General features: G+C 40.1%; 2 protein-coding genes across 3 annotated transcripts in view; both read right to left on the bottom strand.

Annotated features, from left to right (window-relative positions):
- The window catches only part of elk1 (ETS transcription factor ELK1), a 36,214-nt gene extending 23,765 nt beyond the window's left edge, over positions 1-12,449 (bottom strand). The window contains exons 1-2 of one of the 2 annotated variants that reach the window (XM_082520265.1): positions 11,634-12,449; positions 11,233-11,538 (exon numbers count right to left, since the gene is read on the bottom strand). In XM_082520265.1, coding sequence (XP_082376391.1) covers positions 11,233-11,257 — 25 coding nt within the window. In that variant the 5' untranslated portion in view covers positions 11,258-11,538; positions 11,634-12,449. Of the gene's footprint in view, positions 1-11,232 lie in introns of both variants that reach the window. The other variant, XR_014273967.1, reaches the window with a different exon arrangement.
- A 6,000-nt stretch (positions 12,450-18,449) lies between these two features.
- On the bottom strand, positions 18,450-23,198 carry uxt (ubiquitously-expressed, prefoldin-like chaperone). Its single transcript, XM_082519282.1, has 6 exons — positions 22,807-23,198; positions 21,409-21,490; positions 20,257-20,324; positions 19,965-20,072; positions 19,327-19,390; positions 18,450-18,971 (listed from the first exon to the last, which is right to left on the bottom strand). The coding sequence occupies exons 1-6, from the start codon at positions 22,902-22,904 to the stop codon at positions 18,909-18,911; spliced, it is 483 nt and encodes a 160-aa protein (XP_082375408.1). The 5' UTR covers positions 22,905-23,198; the 3' UTR covers positions 18,450-18,908.
- Positions 23,199-23,415: the final 217 nt, after the last annotated feature.

Genomic DNA, 23,415 nt, shown 5'->3' with positions numbered 1-23,415 from the left:
TCACTGTGGAGCTGCACTCCAGTCCCAGAGTAAAGACTCTGCATTATGGTCTAATTTATTCTATACTGGACTATTAAAATATTTAAAGAGCAGAACCTTTAAATGAATATTTATCTAAATAAATAATTCAAGCAAATGTACATGAAACTTATTGCACCGTGCAAGTTAAAGACACTGATCCAACTTTTCCCAGTACTGAGCCAACACCCATGATAAAATGAATGATCTGTATCAATTACTATGAGGAGGCGGCTGGGATTCATTCTTTACACATACGGAAACATGTGGCTCCACTTAAACACAGATTTCCTAACTTTGTACAATAAAATGTGACAAACAAATGCATGAAAACTGAAAAGCATCCAAATGATCATAAGCTGTAAGCTTCTTCCATACTATGTGAGCCCTCCCTCCCAGCAACCCACAAACCACTGCTGGCATGCCACATAGTAAACAAAGAAGAACTGGATAAACCAGGTAATCAAGTTTGGGAGCGAGCATCAGATCCAAATCAAACACCGTTCCAGACTGTTACTGTTCGCTAGTGTAAGTGCACATAATTAGGCACAGTCAAACTCAATAAATCATAACAAAAAGAATGTAAGTGAATGTGAAGAACTGCAGAGACGTCAACAGAAACAAGTTTTAACTAGCAGAGCAGAACGGTTTACTTTTTCTTTGAGAGGTTAAAAAAGGAAAAGCCTTTGCTCTTCAAACAACGCTATAGCTGCAGACAAAAGGGAAATAAAAGCACCACAAAAGCAGTACCTGGGTAAATACACTTTATTATCTTCCACCACTGCTGCTCAGTAATGATAGAGCAGAGGCTTCAGCAGAATTCTTGGTGTGCTGTTTACCTTGTGCAGGAACAGCAGAGCAAAACCGTGAACCTGATCTCTGCAGGAAAATTCACACAAACACATGACGACGATTACGCCAGATACAAGGGCGCTGCGCGAATTAATGAATGCAGCAGCTAATCTCTGCGCGCAGGTTTCAGCGTGGCACAGAGACGAGTCAGATTGCCCTCACACTGTGAGCTGACCATAACAACCACCGCCGCAGACGGTGGGAATCCCATTAGAAATTCTGGTTTCTGAAAAAGAAACTGCATCTGATGAGTTAAAAAATAAGAGCCGGAGCCGAGCGACTCGTGCACCTCTCTGCTGACAGTGCAGCGCATTTATTTAACCTTTATAAAAGCTTCTTCCTCCCCCCAGCTGCCTGATCTTCTGTTCCATCAATCCCTGTAAATAAATAATGTGAATGCTGTTTAAGCATTTCACATAACTAAAACCCTCTGCACTTTTTTGGCACTTAACTACTTCTGTATACTTTGTGCTACGGAAACCGTTCTTTTTATGAGTTTTATTTGTTGGTTTGAATGAAATGGAAAAATCTTCTAATCCTCTTTAAACCCACCCTACTTTGAAACGTAACTAGTTCCGCATACTTTGAGCTAGAGAAAAAACTTTAAACCGGTCCCAACACCATTAAGGTATTACTAGTTTTGTTATATCTTTTATGGTTTTCAAAAGCCCTGCATCATGGATGGATGGTTTTCAAACAGTGACATTTTAAAATTTATAAAAGAAAAACTAGAAACTTAGGCTACGTTCACACTGCAGGCGAAAGCGCATCAAATCCGATGTTTTTGACCCTATGCGACCCATATCCGATCATGGTGTGACAGTGTGAACGGCACAAATCCGATATTTTCAAATCCGATCTGGGTCACTTTCATATGTGGTACTGAATCCGATGCATATCCGATGTTTTAGAAAGCAACTGCTGTTTGATGGTCAAGTCGCATTAAATCCGTCTTTTATGTCACCGACACAAGACAGACGCCAATTATCAGCACCGGAGAAGCGCCCGAGAAGACATCGCAAACGCTTCCTGGCCATCCAGTGAAACTGTTGGGAAGACAACGTTGGAGAAACGTGAACATTTTATTTGTACTGTATAATCTGCAGATTCTGACAGAAATCTGCAACTATCCTTTGAAGCACCACTCCTCTAAAACAGCAATAAGGATCATTATTAGGCCAAATGTAAATAACAAAATAACTTTATAACTTAAAGCAAAATTGGGAAACGTAAAGTCCGAAACAAGTCTTTATATTAAGGGCCATCAGTCAAACAATGCTGTTTTGGTCTGGGTCCAAACAGAGCGCGTTGTGTGTGACGTCTTCTTTTGCGCATGCGGGCTGGTTTGAGGGTTCACACTAGAGCGCGTTTGCTGTCACATTTTATTTGTAGTGTGAAGAAGCAGACAAAAAATCAGATTTGATCAAAAAATCTGAATAGAGCACGAAGACCTGCAGAGTCAACGTAGCCTAAGACTCAGTTCTCAAACCGATTACAACATCTCACTCTGTGTATTTGCACGAGTCTGAGCTTCGGTGTAGGATTTTTGCGACAGCTGCAGATCAATGCTCCAAGTTACAAAAATGAAGAGGTGACTGACTGACCAACGCGCTACAAAGATTGTCTCTCACAACACAGGATGTGATGTGAAAATCGTCATGTGACACCTGAGACACAAAGGATGCAGCATAAAAATGACTTAAGGATGCAGACACAAGCTGCTCCTGAAAGGTGGATTTAAATTCAGCAGATTCAGACCAGTGACTGTATAAAAGACCCTGGTTCAGACTGATTGGCATAGAAACACAGAGGCAGGTGTGTATCACAGTGTGTGTGTGTCCTTATGTGCAAACATTGCTGTGTGGGGACATGCGTGTCCACATTTGTGTGATAGGGGTGTTTACAAACTGCCACCAATCAGAAACTGCCTGCTGAGCTAATTTCTGCTCTTTTTCTCTTGTACAGCATTTATTTCAGCACTTCTTCATTTTGATGATCTTCAGCTCCAGTTCTGCTCTTTTTTTGTTTTGAAAAAGGAATTTTCAGCAATTGAAGCTCAGTTTAGCTACTACTTGTTTTTATTTAGTGCATTTTCAGTTTTTGGTACCCTTGCTTTTTATACTTAAACTGGCTGATATTTTAGTAATCTTAATTCTACTACAGCCAAGATACTTGAGCAACTGAAAAACGAAATGCCAGAGTCAACATCAGTTGCAGCCGTAGTTTTATAATGAACACGTTCACAAGTTCAGAAAATAAACTATTACACATCTAGATGCCAGAGTGTTCACCGGTATGACAGCTTTGCTCTGTCTTAATCCATATTCTGAATACGCAGACTTTTCTGAAGTTCCCACAGAACAAACGCTGAGAGGAAAACAGAAAAACCCAAACACAGACTGAGTCGAACCACTGGTTTGTTCCCAGAAACCACGTCCTGTTGCACTGTGGTTTCTCTGCTTCCTGACATCAGTTTGTCAGTCAGATCTCAACATACTGTTCTGGTTACAGGGGAAAGTGTCTGGTTTTACTAAAGGAAACTAGTCTTCAATCAAACTTTGTCTGATTGTGCAGCTTAAAAATATAAAAGATTAATTTGTCAATGATTTATAATATCAAAGGAAATTAAACAATATTTTGTTACCTTTTGGTCGGATAAAAAGCCTGATTGATTAATGGATTTAAAATTGAAATCACGATTTAAAACAATGGCAGTTTAAGATACCTCTTTTTCTAACACTGTCGGCTTTTCTGAAAATCGTTTTGTGGCTAATTCCTCAATGCCAATTAAACAGGAATCCATTCTGACAGTAGCTCTGCATGACTCACAGTTCAAAACAACCTTCATAAATCTTATACTGAGCCGTGGTGCAGCCCCTCAGTTCTTCCCCTGACTGAAACAGGTCATTTTAGGTCGTCTCTCTAAGTCGAGATTCAGAGATGCCCCTGAAGTGCTTGTGGTTCGACAACCGATGAGCCAGAGCCGACAGACAGGCTGCTTTTAGGGATATTTGGACTGTGTCTGTAGCCCAGTTACTCAAATACTATATCACTGCTATTGATCTCTGTGTGGGTGAACAGTTGGCCACTTTCTGAGTTTTCACATCTCTTCTAAACCAGCCAAGTATGGCATAAAGTATGGAAACTGTGATGCCAAAAAAACAAAACAAGATAATAGAAATATGATTTAGTTTCATTAGAATATGTTCGTCATCTGTCATAGATAAAGGAAACAGTATATATTCCTGTATGAAATGCAATGGGGTAATAAATGACACCCACTTGGTCATTTTAGTCGCCTGATGATTAAGGCCATCTTAATCTTTAGACCTAAGAGTAGAAATAAACTCTCTGAAACTGGGTGTTTGGGCAGTCTGAAGCTCTTTTGGTGCACATATATGTCCTCGTATATACGCTGCCTTCATTATGTTGAAACTTTGACTGTGTTTAATATAATACAGCATTAATGCACTTCAATACGAGCTTTGACACCGATTCTATTTAAGAGGAAATGAAAAGAGTATCAGATAGCCCCTTCAAGAGCAGCAGGAAGGGGAGGAGTCAGAATATAACCTGCCAAGCAGGCAGGTTAGATTCGCAGATGCTCTGAACCTGGCAAGTGGCTCACAGTTTAAAATCAGCTCTTTTCTTGAACAGATAACCCAAAGATTCTCTTATTTCAGAGTCAACAAAGTCAAGAGGTGTCTGGAACATGGCAGTGAACATGTACTTTCCTCCAAAAACACAGACTGACACAGCAGATAAAGAACTGAAGACGAACATCCTGAAAGCTCAGAAGATACAAATCACCACTTCTGGTCAAAACTTTCAGAATAAAGTCAAAGCAAAAACAGGATGTTTGTGAGAGGGACCTTCAGCCTTGAAATGACGTGGAATCCAACCACACGATGGTCCCGATAGCACAGCTGACAGCGCTGTGACTCCTCATCAGCACGCATCATACCAGAAACATGTCACATCTCACAGCATCGCTCAACACACATCAGAATGAGTCAGTGTTGCCATGGCAGCAGGTGATATTACATCACAGACCTGACACTGTCTCCATGATAACAGTAGGCATCATGTCTGTGATAGGGCTGTGTTAATGACAGTTTTTACAGTGAAATTCAAGCAGACGCCACACTTCATAAACCACACAGGCCCAGAGCGCTTGGATCTTTACTGCAGTCTGTGCCCTAAACCTGCATTCGCTCTATTGGCCAGCAGGGGGCAAAACCTATGTTTGCAACACCCCCCCAAACAAAACAAAACCTTACTTTTTACTAGAGATGAACCGATCAGATATTACGTATCAGTATTGGTCCGATACTGACCTAAATTACTGGATCGGATATCGGAGAGTAATGAAAAATGTAATCCGATCCATTAAATATCACAAAAGCACCTCACAAAACTTGCAACATGGCGTAACTCAGCTCTAGGGCTGCCACAAACGATTATTTTGATAGTCGACTAGTAGGGCTGAACGATATATCGCATTTGCGATAATATCGCGACATGATCAAGTGCAATTTTCTAACCGCAAAGGCTGCGATTATACTCTGGACATGTCCAAATTCATGGGCTGCATCCTCCTGAGGCCGCATTTGTAGACCGATTACGTCACAGCGACGTGCCGAAGGCTGTCCAAATTACTACCATATCCCAGAATTCATAGCGCGGCCCAGCCAAACTCCAGTTTCCAGCAATGGCGGCCGCTACTAAGTTTTAAAATTACTCATACTAATCTTTCTGGGTCACAAAATAAACTTTTAACATATTTTCAGGCGAGAAAGTAGTTGTGTAAACATCAAATATCTGCTCGGTTTATCAAGATATCCCATATTTGCAAAAGTGCTTCGACGTTTTCAGAGGCGTCTGCTACCCACCAGCTCGACAGCTAGCCGGGAGCTCCAGGGTTACTGATGCGGCCGAGAACGGCACAACTCCCGGCACATCATTTTCAGATCACCGCGGAGTTTCGCTGCTCGGGTTAAACGTAATATATAAGTCACTTAGACAACCTAAAAATGTTATTGTTGGGCTTTTTTCAGTGTTTTGTTTGTTCGTGAGTAAATCGGTTTGGCTGAGATTAAAGTTATTAGATTAGATAAAATAAAACTTTATTAATCCCCCGGGTGGGTTCCTCCTTGGTTTTCACACAGCTGACTAAACGTCAAACAGAAAACTTATTAAACAGAAGTATGAGACAGTCGAGAATTTACGCCAGTGTCTGGTTATATTTTAGATAGCAAGAAGCAGACGGCCGAGTTTATTAAACTCCACCGAGACAGCGGTGACGCTAATCAGAAGGCTAGACCGTCCAATTTCACGCCTTTAAATTTTAAAGGCGTGTTTGTGTGTGTGTTTATACAATTGCTATTATGTTTGCACTTTATGTGTAATGTTACTGACTGCAGAGATCAGTAAGATGTGTGTATTTTTTATTTATTAGTTTTATTTATTTAATATTATTTTTTAATTGAATGACTGTCTAGTAGTTCACAGATGTCGAAAAACTGAGTGTGGTAAAGCCACTGATTTTGTTTATGTATATTTCTGCAATCTGCACATTGTACTGACTTTCATTTTAATGTTTACACCAGGGTTCCTTGTCAGCACTTTATGCTCAGATGTTTGTAAGCTAAAAATAAACTATTGTGTATGTTCAAATATACTGTTGTGATTGAAGAAGTTAAATAAAAATGTCAGTCATCAATTCATGCATCACCTCATGTCATCATAACAGAGGTCTGTCTTCCAGGAAAGAACAGTTTAAAATTAATGTAATATAGTATTGGCCATACTATATGATGTATTGCTTGTCTTTGTTTAATAATACAGAAGACAAAGACCTTAAAAAATAATCGCATATCGCATCGCAATATTGGGGCAAAAAATCGCAATTAGATTATTTTCCATAATCGTTCAGCCCTATCGACTAGTCACCGATTATTTTTGCGATTAGTCGACTAATCAGATCATCATCCATTGAACGTAAAACGTACAGCTTATTGCCCCAGCAGCATCTGCTCTTATATAACTATCATTAGCTTACAGCTTTAAGTGTTTAAGGTCTGTGCTAACTAAAAATAAAGACAAGTTGATGGGTTATTAAATTTTAATGACATTTGCAGATTGTTTCAGTGAAGTTTAATAAACTCCTTGCTATCTAAAATATAACAGGACACCGCAGTATATTCTCGAGCATCTCACACTTCTGATAATCAGCTGTCTCCTTGACGTTTATTCAGCTGTGTAAAAACTATAACTTTAATCTCAGCCAAACCGATTTACTCAGGAACTAATAAAATACTGAAAAAGCCAAACAATAACAGTTTTAAGGTATCTAAGTGAAAGCGAAAGACGGCAGTGGGTTTGAAAACGATTTGCCGGGAGTCCGGTGTTCTCACGGCTCTAGTGAGCCTAGCCCCCGGCTAGCTATCGAGCTGGTGGGTAACAGATGTCTCCGAAAACGTCGGAGCGCTTTTGAAAATATGTGGTGTCTTGTAGGGCTGCTCGATTATGGCTAAAATGATAATCACGATTATTTTCACTGAAATTGAGATCTCGATTATTTGACGATATTTATTTAACCCTTTAAGACCTACCATAGAACCAAGTCCGCCAGAGCTTATATTATTTTTTTACATGTTGTAGAGCCATTTGTGGGAGCATTTCAAGTTGCTATACAACTGTTATAGCCCATATTTTAATAATATGTATGCATTAAGTCCATAGTAACTACATTAATTGCAAAAAAGTGCAATAAACTACAAAAAAAATTGAAAATCGTTTTTGTTTTTTTAACATATATTTCTACTTGGAGAAATTTAAGAGGTTTATCCCTCAAAACTTTAAATACAAAAAAGTTGCAAAAAATAGTTTACAACAACAGGAAATTAATTTTGAGTGTCTTCATAGTTTTATTTTGGAGATACAGCAATTTTTATATACTGCAGGAAAAACAAAAACAATCCTATGATGCAAATTTGCAAAGAAAACAGCAGGTGCATCAAAATAAACTATTTCCAGCAGTGCAATTCGAGTTCTAAGCATCCCAGAAACTATTCAGAAAAGTCAAACATGACCAGTATAGGCTTTTAAGGCCTACAAGTAAAAAAAAACTACATTTTCCGCGAAAATGACATCACTTCCGGTTTCGGGCAGGAAATGGCGGACATGTGATAGTTAGCGGTGACTTCTGTTTCAATGTGCGAAGTGTTACGAACAGCTGATCGGATCGGCAAAGCGTGTTTCTGGAATATTATGTTTTTGTTCCTGCAAGCGCTTTTTATGCAATTTATGTGGAAGGAAACCGTGACCGAGGACAAGCTGATGACATAAGATGTAAGTTTCATATGCAAAACAAATTATTGCGCTAGCTTACACGGTTCAGGTTCTACAGGGATTTAAAAATAGTTACACAAAACGGAGCGTGCTGCTCTGACCGGCTTTAAAGGGTTAACAATAACAATGTATTGAATAATGACTTTAAAAAATAATATAAAATAGTGTGCAACACCACTGAAGTTTTTTTTTTGTTTTTTTTTTACCTCTCTTTTCAACCAACGGCAGTCACTCTCCTCTCCAAATAACTTCTGCTTAGCTTTCCGAGCTTCCCTCGGGTCCTCTTAATCAGCGGTCTCAACCTTTTTTGCGCCACGGACCGGTTTATGCCCGACAATATTTTCACGGACCGGCCTTTAAGGTGTCGCGGGTAAATGAGGGAGGGGCTAATAATCGGCTCAGTCATTTTTAATGATCGTTGAAAGCCCAGATCGTAATCGTGATTAAAATTCGATTAATTGAGCAGCCCTAGTGTCTTGATAAACTGAGAAGATATTTGAGGTTTACACAGCTACATTCTCGCCTGAAAATATGCTAAACATTTATTTTGTGACCCAGAAAGAATAATAAGAGTAATATTAAAACTAACTAGCTGCCGCCATTGTTGGAAACTGAGCTGGGCTGCGATATGAATTCTGGGACACTGCTTCTTCTTCTTCAGGGTTTAACGGCAGCTGGCATCCTTGTACATGCAGTGCTGCCATCTTCTGTTTCAGTCCGTTATTGCACTCTTAAATCATGCTACTTATTCCTGCGTCTTTTGTGATCTTACAAAGCTTCAAACGACGCGTCGACGATTAAACCAGTCGTCGACGATTTTGATAGTTGACGTAATCGTGACTAGTTGACTAATCGTGGCAGCCCTACTCAGCTCATAACCTTAGCCCGTCGGAGCAGTATGTGTCACGTGATAGAGCGGCTGTGGCACATCAAATCCGAAATTTTTGACCCTATGCGACCCATATCTGATCATGGTGTGACAGTGTGAACGGCACAAATCCGATATTTTCAAATCCGATCTGGGTCACTGTCATATGTGGTACTGAATCTGATACATATCCGATGTTTTAGAAAGCGACTGCTGTTTGAATAGTCATGTCGCATTAAATCCGTCTTTTACGTCACTGACACAAGACAGATGCTAATTATCAGCGCTGGAGAACACATCGTGAACGCTTCCTGGCCATCCAGAGTAGATGTCAGTGAAACTGTTGGGAAGACAACGTTAACATTTTATTTGTACTGTATAATCTGCAGATTCTGACAGAAATCTGCAACTATCCTTTGAAGCACCGCTCCTCTAAAACAGCAATAAGGATCATTATTAGGTTATTTACATTATTATGTAAATAACAAAATAACTTAAAGCAAAAATTGGGAAACGTAAAATCCGAAGTCTTTATATTAAGGGCCATCAGTCAAACAATATTGTTTGGTCTGGGTCTAAACAGAGCGCGTTGTGTGTGACATCTTTTGCTCATGCGGGCCGCTTTGAGCGTTCACATTAGAGCACGTTTGCTGTCGCATTTTATTCGTAGTGTGAACAAGCAGACAAAAAAAATCGGATTTGATCAAAAAATCGGAATTGAGCATTAAGACCTGCAAAGTGAACGTAGCCAAGGTTACACACGGTTTATTAATTTAATGCTGATAACAGGTATGCTGTATCACACACTCACAGCCAGAAAGTTGGCATCGGATTGGAAAAATGGGTCAGATCAGACAGATGGGCCACAGCTATGTGTCAGGGCTTTTGCTCTGGCTAGTGGTCAATGAAGTTGTGTCATTTTTGAACGAATAGATACTGCCGTTGTACATTATAAAACAAAAATCATTCATTTAGCCAACAGGTATTTCTGGTGCCAACTAGCAAAAGCTGAACACATGGAAGCAATCGATAACCTCAATTGCGGCCCAAAACCAATCAGTATCATCACAACGTTGTTCCATTTTGCACAGTACTGTAAAACTGTAGTGCATACTGTAGTATTTTTGCTCGACCACATTGCCAAGCACTTGCATTATATCTCGCCATGGTGTGCAGCATGTCCTTGAAAAATCTAAGAAAGTGGACAAGTTAAGGACAAAAGAAAAACTCGCAGAACTAAGAAACTGTTTACATCAGTCAGACAGCATCTGAAAGTCACGTCCTTAAAACAAATCCAGCAAAAACCTGACACAGGACCTGAGAGATCACTGAAGTTTCAGCAATGATCTCAGTGGAAGGGTGGCAGTCAAGAAAGCAGTGAAAGGGAATGGAAAAGGAAAGGTTGATGTATGAAAATTACACAAGAACTCAAGTGAAAATCACTGACAAAGGGTCTAATTGAGCAATTAATCCAAATTTGATATTTCTGAGTCAAATCATCATCAGTATGTATGAAGGAGGTCAGGAGAAAGCTACAACAGTGTCTACAGCCACCTGTAAAACACTGTGGAGACTCTGTCATGGTTTGGAACTGTATTTCAACCAGTGGTGTTGATCTTTTCAAAAAAGATGTAATTAAAACTGCAGAGACGTACAAATAGATTTCGATTCACTATGCAATACCATCTCAGAAGTTACTGATTGACAATGTTTTTTTTTTAGCATGCTGCATTTCCATTTATGTTCATATGAATTGATAAAATAAAGCAGAAACTGTCATTTTCATAACCCCTGTATTAATCTCTAGTAGTGTGCTCTGCTCCAAATCATAAACAGGTATTAGTGCTGTAGCAACAGTAAACATATAAACACACACCATCCCCCCTGCAGTGACTTTCTGCCCCCCTACTGTGAATAGTTAAAGAGCATTTAGTGTGGATTTTCTCTCTCAGGCTGCAAGTTTGTACACGCCTGCAGCAGCATGAAAACAATTCAGGTCCAACCCAGCTGCAGGCCACAGCAGCTTCCACACACCTGTTGCAAAGCTGCTGCTTCTTCCCTCCAAAGTGCACAGAAACACACGCAGGACTGCGGTACACACACGCACGCACGCAACTGTATCCTGCAGCAGTATTTCTCACCGTTAATCAGTGGGTTGGACTCCATCTTCAGCAAAACGATCCTTCTCGTTGCTGTTTTCTATCTCCCAGATGCCTCACACCACCTCCATGCTGCTGTCCTGCTGTCAGTCTGTCTGTGTTTGTTTGTGCGTCTGTGAGTCTGTTAGTGTGTGTGTGTATGCGCTGGAGGGGGTTTACAGCTGTCAGAGCCAGGCTGAGGAGGCTGAAGAGGAGGCGACGTTCAGCAGCTTCTCTACCGGCCTGCTGGCGTTATGTAACCGCTCCGAGCTGCCGCTGCCAGGCTCCCCTACCTCCATGATAACCACACTAACGGAAAGCAGAAGTTATAACAAAAACCGATATGACAAAACAGAAAAAAAGTCCCTCTTATGTGTCAAAAAACAATCTTCATCCGCTGATACCTCAGTGATTAATTAACATCCACTGTGTTAGTTAGCGTCCAATAGCTTTTCACTGGTTAACAACGCAAATTAGATCCATTCTGCGGATGTGCATGGGGCAAACTGAGGCGATTTTCTCCCGCTCACGTCCCTCTGCCAGAGCCTGGATGTGTTCAACAGCTAACTGGCTATAAGTCCGCTGCCAGGCTAACACTTTTTAGGAAAAAAAAAACTATAAAAATAATAGACGTCTGTGTATATTTGTCTCATCTGTGGAGTCCGTGGTTGTCGTTTAACCACTCCGGTGATGCTACTTCCGGTGTTGTACTCCACAAAGTTTACACAAGTTCAAGGTTTCTCCGGGCTGCAGCGCTTAGGTTAGCTTAGCCAGGCTTAGCCTAGCCTAGCCTAGCCTGCTGCTATGACAGCCCCCCGCCTTCCTGCGCTTCTGCTGGTGCGTCAGCCCCCCCAAACAGCCCCTCCGACTGCGGGACAGATCTAAAAGGAGTACACCAGGAACGGTCCACAGGCCTCCGGCATGGAGAAAAAGTAGTTTGTACCATCTGCCCCAGGCTGTTAGTAGGCTGTGTCCGAGGATATCGTATTTAATGCGTGTTTTCCCAGTTTCTTCCTGTTTGGAACCACACGCCTCCTCAACGCTTCCATTCTCGTCAGATTAGCCTCAACACAAACGGCATCACTTCCGGTGTACCTTCAGATTAAAACTAAAATGGCTCAAGCGCCCCACGCTCTCTCTGTAGGAAATGATCGTTTTTCATTCTTATTGCTACCATAGATCTTTTTAAACAAGCCTTGTAACTTTGATATTTTTAGATTACTTAAAATCGATTATTTGCCTAAACTCAGGAATGGAAGCTTGTTTCCAGCACTTTTTAATTTAAATGGTTTTTTTTTTTACCATTATTACTTATTTATTTTATTATTCATTTATTTAATGCTAGCCATATGCCAAAATTTAAGTTTAGTATCTCAAAATTTTGAGTTACTCACATTTTTTAAATACCTAGTAAGGTATTCACCTTTTGCAGAGCTTGACAAATATAAAGATTTTTGATCATTTAACTGGTTAAAGAACAGTTACAGTGACTTGTTTTAATATTTTTGCACTTTGTAATGCTGTAATTGTTAGTGGAGGCTTCTCTGCCTGAGAGTGTCATTAGAGACACTTCCTCATAGAAAAAAAGAGTAAAAAACAAAGAAAGAAAAGACAGTGTAGGTAAAAGAGTGTTTAGAGGAGTCTCAAGTCTTCACTAAAGACAAACTTTTCATATTTGACTGATGAGTGCACACGTGTAATTTTCATGTCTCATTGACCACTGACATTAAGGTTAATTAACCATTAAAATGAGGTTTCTGAGTGCAGACTTGCTTCTCAAAGTTCCGCATCAGCTCGTTGTCTGGGTTTTAGCAAAATTATTTTATATATTTGGGGTTTTTGCCCTGTTTTTAAACCTCGAATCAGTGACCGAATCAGCCAATGAATATTATCATAAATCTGTGTGGAATTACGTTTTCAAATGAAAGGTTTGCGGGTTTTATGTGCTCTTATTTTGAAGAACATCCTTTCGCGCTTTGTTTGAATTCCGGTGAGTGAAAGCGCCGTTTCTGCAGCAACGGGGGGTGACGTCACGACGGCTGTGCGCTCCATGGACAGGAGTTCTGAGTAACTCCGCCAAACTTTGCTGAACGAACTCAGTGAAACGCATCTTATCGATGTCAGATCTGCACTCTCATCGCACCGCTGCGGTCTTTGCAAAGATAACCGCTCGCACGGCCAATCCCATTTTGGAAACAGGGAATAGTGCTCGTATCTCCGGTACTGTGATAAAATAAGGTAAGTCTAAATTTGTTCACAGGTTTTCACAGTTAAATCTCTGTCCCTTGTTCCCAGGCTTTTCTCTCTACATGTGTTTCAGGTCTTCGGTGGGCGGGGCTCCTGAGCACACCTGGAAGGTGTGTTCCCAGTGGCTGGGACTCCCGCGTTTCTCTCTCCCTGCCACCATGCCGTGTGCTGAATTAGTTTCTCTTTAATTTCTTAATAAACTATTTTCTTAAAGGTGTGTCCGCCTCTTTGTCATATCCTTAAGAACCGGGTTGTGACAAAATTATATAAACTGGACGTTATTTTTGTTAAAAAGCTCATTCTCTAATAATTCAGATGAAAACCTTTTTGTTTTGAAGTTTGAAGTCTGTCACTAGGAACCAGCTGTAGCCATGAGGTGACCCTGACCTATACTCATGGTAAACATCGTGTGAGCACTGCTACTGACAGTACTACTGTAATCTTTCATTTACGTTTAAGGAGGAAAGCAGTGAAAAATATTATAAAAATGCTATCAAAATATTTCTGTCTTCAGTAAACAGTAAAATGAAATCAAAGCTGAAAGGAATATTGAACTAAAACTGCAAACATGTTGCAAAATTAAAATGCAGCAATAATCTCAAGCACTAATTATTCATAATATTCACTTTATAAGAAGTATAATATTGTTTATAATAATCAATTAATTATAATTTTATCTTTTTATAAAACATCAGGTAGATTAAACTACAAGGTCTCTGAGAGAGCTAAAAAAAAGGTACTTAAGGAGGATTTAGGTGTTAGTATTTATGGTGTTAGCATACAGACTCAATTACATTATTACCTGTTATACATATTTATAGGACAGTGTGACATCATCAATAAGACCAAAAAAGTTTCAGTTCAACTTTTCAGCCTTTGCATTGTTTGACTTGTTGGAGGCGTCTCAGACTTCCTGGATTGTAGGAAATGTGCTAATCCTCCACACTGCTCGAATCATCACCCTACACTGTGCTGTAAGAGGGGCCAAACAAAGCCCCCCCTGTTTAAATCCTTGGTGACAAAGTCTGTAATCTGTTACACTGATGAGATTGGGTTCCTTTCTCTGTTGAACTTTCACAACCAGAGGTGGAATGTCTTTGAATAATTTATGTAATCTGGATGGAGAGAAGTGTAGTCTGTGGACGGTTTTGAACGTGAGCATTTATAGAAGTACCACCAATTTTTTCCAAAGATTTTTCCCAGACTTCATCAGCGATCTGAGCGTCCACTTCTTCATTCCAGTCTAGTCGGAATGATCCCGAGGATGGAGCTTTACAGCTCCACTGGAAGACGTCTGATTATTCAGGACACTGTAAAGCTGCATGAAGAGGTCTCTGTTCATACTTTGGGACGTGATTTTTAGAGTTGTTTCAAACTCTAAAAATGAAAATAAATGCAAATGTGAAAACTAAAACGTCTGCTGTAGCTGGCCATCAATACCTCATACTCTTACCCTTCTGCTTCTAGACTTTAAAGACGAGCTCCTCCAGACCTGCTATACATGATTAAAGCATATCAGTGTGTCAGCATATAGATTTTTGTCAGTATAGTGAGCATCTGAGACCAGACTTTTAATGGGTGTTGCACTCTAGGATTCTCACTGTAAAAGTCTAACTGTTCGGGAGTGATGTGAGAGACGTCTGCCTGCAGGACATGTGTTCAATCCACAGCCAAACAGCCATTTTCATCTAGGTTAGTGCCAGGAAATCAACCACGCCACAAAGATAATGTATTTATATATCAGCAAAGTATAATTCAGACTGGGGGAAACCCAAGCCACCTTCCTGTTTCCTGAAAAGCTCAAAAAAGTCCAAATGTGAGCGTGAGCCTCACTCCTGCAGAGTGTCCTCTTTGGTCTCCTCTCAGTATCAGCAGTTTACTGGAGTATAAAGACTGTTTTTAATAACATATGGCAAACTTAAAGGCAGATCTTCTCACTTGTTACACCCAGGTGGTGTTCTAGTTCAGCAATGTGCTGCAGATTTGTCTTTTTGTTGTGAGGAATGTTTAAATAAATTCCCAAAGCATCGCAAGCAAAACGGAATATTTCTAACTGTTTCTAATTTCTTTTAAAGACCTAAAACTAAAATACTGTAGATCTGCAATACATCAATAAAAATAACGAAAATGACTAAGATTAAAAAGCTTTTGGCTCCTGAAGTTGAATCTTGAAGGTTTTACATCGATAAAAGAAGGATAGAGAGAGAGAGAGCAAATGTCCACAGATCCTTTCTTGCAGTGCACTGGGATGACGTCTTTCACTCAGAGTAACAGGGTTTGAATCTTGATTTCAAACTTGACGTCGTTATTTTGTTTTACAGCGACTCTCATTAAGGATTTCTTCTAAAGACGTTGGCTGAAATCACCTCCTCCTGTCTGACTGCAGCTAGAATCGACCACATGCTGGCCGAGCTCTGGCCATTCAGTCGGCATCACATCTTTCTCTTTCTTTCCCTCTGTTTCTTTACGCCACTGCCTCTATTCAGCATCCAGTTTCCATGGCAACAGGTTCTTTATGGCGCTGCATCTCTAAAAAGCAGCTGAGCTAATGGCCAAGCACCGCTACATCTTGTTTCAATAATCGTTACATATGCTGAGGGTCTGTTTGTGCGTCAGTTCGACGCACAATCGCATCTCATCGGAGGATTTCCAAAAGTATGTGGACAGTGTGACCCTGCTGCAGAGATTTCCACCCGTTCGGAGCAGGATGTTTCTGTTCTGGCACAACCTTTTATCTCCCAAATGAAAGATTTCTTTCTAAGATTATTCAATTATTTGTTTAATAGTAAGAACCGTGTAGAGAAGGACCCTCATTTCTGACAAACTCACCTGGTCTGTGAACATTAACAAGCTCAGCAGCACTTCACTTCCTGAGGTTGCTGGAGAGGAACTGTGTGCATGGCAAACTGCTGGTGGCCTTTTATTATGTGTAGAAAGCATCCCGGTGTACTGCCTAACAGCCGGATGCTCTGCAGCAGATAAAAAGGGTAATCAGAAGGAAATAACAAACACATTACCAAAGACTGCTGGCTGCACACTCCCCTCCCTACAAGAAGCTGTTAATGCAAAATATCACCTTATAATCACTAAATATGATTAATAATAATAATAAATTGTATTTATAAAGCACCTTTCAAGACACCCAAGGACACTGTACAATAGATAAAAACACATAATAGAACAATGACGAACAATAAAAAAACAAAAGCACAAGATAAAATTAACAAACAGTGGGCTCACAGTGAATATGCAGATTTGAACAGATGGGTTTTGGGTTGGGATTTAAACTGGGGGAGAGAACCAGTGTTTCCTTTACCTGGGGGCAGAGAGCTCCACAGCCTGGGAGCAGAACAGCTGAAAGCTCTGCTGCCCATGGCGGTGAGGCGGAAGGAAGGCACAGAAAGCTGGATAGAAGAAGAAGATCAAAGCGAGTGGACAGAAAAGGTGGTGCTTAACAGGTCAGACAGGTAAGGAGGTGTGAGGTTATGAATGGCCTTGAAGGTGAGCAGAAGACGTTTTCTCACTCTGGACTCTGCTTGACCTGTTGCCCGGTGGTTGAAGGTAAAAGTCCATCAAAACAAAGGCAAACAGTGCAGTTACTGTCTGAAATTGAATACTGTAAAGCACCGTCTCTTTCATGCTTGACACCTTAATATTGATCATTATTTATCATCTTCTGCTGACTTTTCTTTTTTTGAGACAGAACTCGCACTCGATTTTTTGTATTTTATAATGTGATAACAACAAAAGCATTCTGATTGAAATAATGGTGGAAAGACGTGAGTCACAGTCGCTGTACTCATCTTTTAAATTACTCCATATAAATGTTATATTAGTAAAATATGTTTTTTTAAATCAGTAAAATGTCTGAAACATATTTATAAAAAAAAAGTAGAAATAATTAAAAAGTACTAACATAGAGAAAATTGTACTACGTTTGTACTAACAATAAGAAAATAAGACAAATATGGACACATGTTCAGCAAAATAAATATTTCAAAATATTAAAATAACTGAAACCTGTTTTGGAAGCTTATTAGTCCATAGAATGAATGAACATCATTTAAAAATATTATTGAAAAAATTACTGACATGTAAAAAGTTTATCATGAGGAATAACGTACAAAGGAATAGTACAAAAAGCTCAAAGTGGGGAGAGCCAGAGAAGTGTGGCAGTACAGAGATCCAAATATGGCCAAAGCTGAGCGTGAAGTGGGGACAGGGAGGAGGCGGGGGGCAGAGGAGGCTGTCTGAGCAGCGGACTGCAGCAGGTGGGAGTGATGACAACAGCCAGGGCTGGTCTGGGAGCCTCTTCAGCTTCCTGTCGTGACATCATCAAAGCGAAAGACGTGTTGCTTAGTCCAGGAAGAGAACAGCAGTCGAGGAGGAAGATGGTGGGAATGAGGCAGCAGGATCAAAGAGAACATGAACTTGGACTGAACTGTGGAAACCAGAGACACACCGTGTTTGGCAAAGGGGAGTCACCAGCCCCACTCCTGGAGGATGGCTGACCGCCGTAGAAGAGGCCGGCTGTCAGCAAGCTGAATGGAGAGCAAAGTGTCTCCCAGTGGAGGCCGGATGAGGAGGTGTTGCGTCTAAAGCCTTCAACTTGTTGGGCATTAAAGAGAAGATTAAGGAGAACAGACATCTGTATTACCACTGAAACAGATGAGAAAACTTCAAGATGGCTCAAGAGAGAACCAGGAGAGGAGAGTAACCACCCGTTAATGTGGACCCATCCTGGTGTCGGATCAGCCTCAGCAGGGTTTCCAGGAGGAGGCTGGACGATGCTAAAAGTCCTGAAACACCTGAATAAACACATCATTCTCAAAGAACTTTAGAAAACAGCTAGTCAGGGGAAAAAAAAGTGAAATCCTCAAAGATTCAGTAAAACATCCAAAGAATTTCTATGAAAGCCCAGGAAACACCTTGAGCACAGGTCCAACAAACCGAAGGAAGGAAAGCTGTCTGGATCATTTTCACAAAACAATTTATTTCAAACTCCAAACAGTGAAACATCACTCACTTCCTGTCACATTGTTTTCAACCTATGAGATCAGGTTTGTTTGAACCTGAATTTGTCACATTGACTGAAAGTGTCTGTTTAGAGGCTGCAGGATCATCTCTGAGCAGCCCCCTTTTCAATGCGACACTGAAGACAACAAAAAACAAAAAACAGGAATATTCTCTGATTTTCAACAGACGAGTTTCACAAAGACACAAAGTCACGTCGAGTGTACGCGTTTCATGACTGTGAGTTTTGACTCTGAGAAGGCTCAGGCACTAATCCTCCTCTTCAGCTCTGTGACGACTTTCAGGCTTTAGACCTGAAGCCTTTCCTTCTCCTCGACCCTGTTTTCCCAAAGCACACCGTTGACATCAGCAGCCGGCTTTCGTTAACCCGTCCTCTGCAGCTGGTCAGGCGGGAAAGTCTAAAAAACGTCTCCTCTTCTGCTCTCTGGCAGGTCGCCCAGGCCCTGCAGCTCCCTCAAACCCTGAGGAGGGAAACATGAAGAAGAAAAGAGCAGCCAATCAGATTCTTTACCTGCTTCTTTAACATCTGATTATAAATCAGATAAATCTGACTATTTTAACCCTTTTGTCACCAGTAAATACTGAAAAACAGTTTTTTAACTGAACATATTCAAATCTGATCTTGATTATTTTTCATCAGGTGGGCAAAACTTTTTATTTCCAGTTCAATGTTCAAACTTCACTGACTGTAAAATCCTCAGAAATGAGTAACAAGTTATTTAGTACTTAAGTATAAGCCAGAGGAAAACTCCTGCACCCAACAGAAACTATTATTATATAAAAACTGTCCTATAATCCGCCTGAGAAGAAACTGACCTCCAGCACCATGCGGATGTGGGCTTTTATTTTGGCAGAGTCTTTTGTGAGCTGCTCAGTGAAGCTGTAACACAAACACAGGGTTAGCATGGCTAGCATCTCTCATTCAGAGAAAGTGACAGTGCTAGCAAAGAGCTAACATGAGCTAGCTAATAGACAGTCTGCAACAACAAATCATAAAAAAATAATCAATCATAATAATAAAAATTTAAAAAAAAAATCTTACAAAAGATATAAAATAAAAAAATAGCAATAATTCCAATAATTCTAAATAAATAAATAAAACAAATAAAACGTAATTTTTAAGTACAATAAAAACAGGAATTTGTCAGAAAAAAAAAATACAACAAAAATATCAATGTTTTAAACTGGAAAATTTAAGTGTGAAAAAAATACTTGAGAAATATCTAAAGATAAAATTAATAATAAAATCATAGATGTTCAGAAAACCCACCAAAAATATCTAAAAACAAAATCAGGACACTTCAAAATAAATAGTTCTAACATATTTTTTTCAAATAATTTCACAACAAAGTGAAATCCTGACCTTCATTTGAAACATATCTGAAACAATTAAATTTTTATACTTTTTTCTCCTACTTTTAATCTTAACAGTGTTACAGTGACAATGAACTCACGCTGTGAGCTGACTCGTCTTCTTCTCGATGAACCTCAGAGCCTCGTCGTGAGTCATCTCCACAAAGAAACCGTAACCAACGGCCACAAACATCCTGGATGAGTCCTCGCTGATGGAGGAAAAGAAAACGAGAACTGAGTTTAAACAGGAAGTGAATTCCTCTCGGAAACACAGAGCACGGATCCTCTAGCCTCTCTGGAGTCTCGCAGCACATTTCATTAGCCTAAATGCAGCATTTGTGCCTGTTTGAATGCAGAACAGCTGCTGATGACCTTCGTGTGTCAGCAACTCACACTTCAGCCTGAACGTAGAAGTTACAGCCAAGATCAACGTCAGTCTTCAGCTGCTGAGAGCCCGCCTCCTGCAGGAACACAAAGAAGAGTGTGACTTTCATTCACTCGTGGAACAGGCGGCCCAAGCTCAGAGAAAAAAGTACTCATCTCAGCATCTACAGGCCTCAATTAGCATGTTAGAGGTTAAAGTTCATGACATGACAGTTAGAAAAGAGACTGAATGAGTTTGGCTTGTTTGGAGGGGTTTCCGCAGAAAAATATATCAGTGAATATGTAAGGAGCTTGGAAAGAAAAGCGACTGAAGACGTTTCAGCTGGAAAGCTTCTTCAGTTCTAAGACCAAATAGTGGAGAATTCAAAATACTACATCACATGAGCCAAGGTGTGTGATGAGGCACACGATCAATAGTCGGTCAACGACCCTCTTATGGGACAACTCCCACTAGGACTTAAATACCTGGGACTCTCCACTGTTTGGTTTTAGAACTGAAGAAGCTTCTTGGATGAAACGTCTTCAAGAAACTTAAAGAAGTTGAGTCGCTTTTATTTCCAAGCTCCTTAGATTGCCATGACCCGGATGACTGAAAACCTACACAGACATCAATGATTATGAAAATTATTTTAAAAATATCTGAAAACTAAAATTAAAACTTCTATCCTCTAAATAAAATAAAAACAAATAAAAAAGTATCTTTTCAAATATCTGAAAAGTGGAGGCAAAATGTCTGAATGTTTTTTTTTTTCCAGCTGTAGTTTCAGGCTCTTTGATCCAGACGATGGAGGTTTGGGTTCACAGCTCTCGGCCTAATGAGCCACACGTATTGATCTGCTGGATAAACAGCTGCAGTGAGGCTCAGCTGTATTGATGGAGGTGCGATAAGCTCCTCCACCTTTCCTCACAGAAGAGTGTGCTGAATTACAGAAACAGCTCACACAGAGAAGCTACAGAGAGAGGTGTCTGTATCAGCAGAGTTCAGTCTGCAGCTCATTAACCAGCAGACTGAAGCGTTTAACATTAACAGAGAATGACAGCCAGCACAAACACTTGGGAATCACTACAACGATCTCCAGTTTAATGTGGAAATCTCTTCTTTTCTAAACTGAAAAACCTACAGGCCTTCAAAATAACACAATACATTTTGTGTGCGTTTACCTGCAGACTCTGTATGGTGTTCTTCAGCTGCAGGTACTGAGAGATCTTCTCATAAACCTGATCCCTCTGCTCCACCACCTTCCTGCCAAACGACAGCCGTCACTTGATTTACAGAGAACATTAACGCCTTCAGATGGACCAAAATAATTCAGCTCTTTAGTCTGTGTCACCAAACAGTCAGATGCCAACCTGAAGAACCACATAAATACCTGTAAGATTAGATCTACCCTTCTTATCCATCACACATGTGTACTTACAACAGATTCAAACTCATTATTGTATCCTTTCTATATAACTGAGCTCCTTCTTACATGTAGTTTTTAGATTTTTGCACCATTTTGTTCTGTAATTGTACAAAGTAATTTCTGTATTTCTTTTCTTACACTCTAATAAAATTCTCAGTGTTCACATTAAACACAACCAGTCGGGTCTGTGCATGTACAAGTAACCCATGTGAACCAAAGGCTAAGGCCTTAGATTCCTCTAAATACTTTTCCAAGTCTTGAATCTGTATGATGTCATTGAGAAGAGATATCCCTAATATAGCCCACCCACCTGCTGTCTGAGGAGCTACACCAGTCATGTCAAAGGCAAAAAAAATTTATTTTAGTAATAATTAGTAGCTTTGCATGATTACTATGAATCATGCAAAGCTACTCTAGTGTCATAGTGTGCAAGAATAACAATATAAAGCTGTAAATTAACATAACTGGATGTGCTTCGCACTCTGTTAGCTCATGCTGAGCTCTGCTCTGCAGTACAGGCTGCAGAATGTGAAGCAGTACGGTATTTGAGATGTTTCCTCTTAGTGTGGTCAAAACGCTCCAGTTCTGTCTGGTTTGTTGACCCAGTTGTTGCAGTGCTGGCACAGCAGTGACATGTATGACAATCCCACTGTATTAAAAACACATTGCACGCAAAGGCTGTCTTGACAACGTCTACATGCCTAAATGCATTGAGTTGCTGGCATATGAATCGCTGATGAGATATTTGGGTTGAGCAGGTATTCCCAATAAAGTGACCTGTGAGTGTAAGTATTTAATAATCAGTCTGCAAGTAATTAAGGCACAGAGGGGGACCAAAAATGACACCAGCACTATTATACAATCAGCAGCTGTGAGACTTGACATTTATTAGGCTGTTAATTAAGCTTTAAATTACTTTAATTTGTAGTCACTCCTCATTGACCTTCATATCGCCTCTACTACCTGCTCAAAGTCTGCCAGGAAAAAAATCTGAGTTCATATCTACATCTATCTATCTACACAAGTATTTTGCACTACTTTAACTACAGATTACATTTCTTTTACTTTAGTTTTTAAAGTTCTGTAACTGAATAAAGCTTTCTGTACGGACATAATAAACTGTGTTCAGACATCAGCGGTAGTGTCTTCTTACTGTAAGTCTCTCTTCAGGACTTCATTGATGAAGGTTTCATACTGCAGCACCTTCTGGTCCACGTTAGGTCTAGCTGTGGCATTGTCGGGAGCAGACATTTCTTCACTGTCTTCTCTTTTAAAGAAGCTACAAACAACAGAAAAAACATCCGGTTGAGCTGCAGATAAAGTCCAGCTGCCAACTACCCGATTTCTCTGTCGTAAACGTTAATGTTTCTGGACACCAAACTCTCCGGCTAGCATGCTTAACACAGGACGTAAACACGCCACTCTACACCGGATGGGAAGAAACTGTGAACAAGTACTTCCGGGTTTCCAAATAAACCCAAAGAATAGATTTTGTGAGAACAGAAAAGACAAAACGACAGCAAACGCTTGTCAACTAATGATAGCATAAATTCGGAATTTCAAAAAAAGCCTTACTTTATTTTTTTTAATATACTAGAATAGAAAGCCTTTTTCGTTATGTACAATACCAGTACGGAGTGAATAATTTTTTATTCTTTATCGTGCTGCTGTAAAAAAGAATTTCCCAATTGGATTCAAAAAAGTCTGTCTGTCGGTCAGGGAAATTAGAAGGATTTGCCTGAGCAGATTTTAAATTTTAGAC

This window comes from Aulonocara stuartgranti, assembly GCF_965226115.1.
Source record: "Aulonocara stuartgranti genome assembly, chromosome: 20".
NCBI lineage: Eukaryota > Metazoa > Chordata > Actinopteri > Cichliformes > Cichlidae > Aulonocara > Aulonocara stuartgranti.
This window is presented reverse-complemented; position numbering and strand designations above follow the sequence as displayed.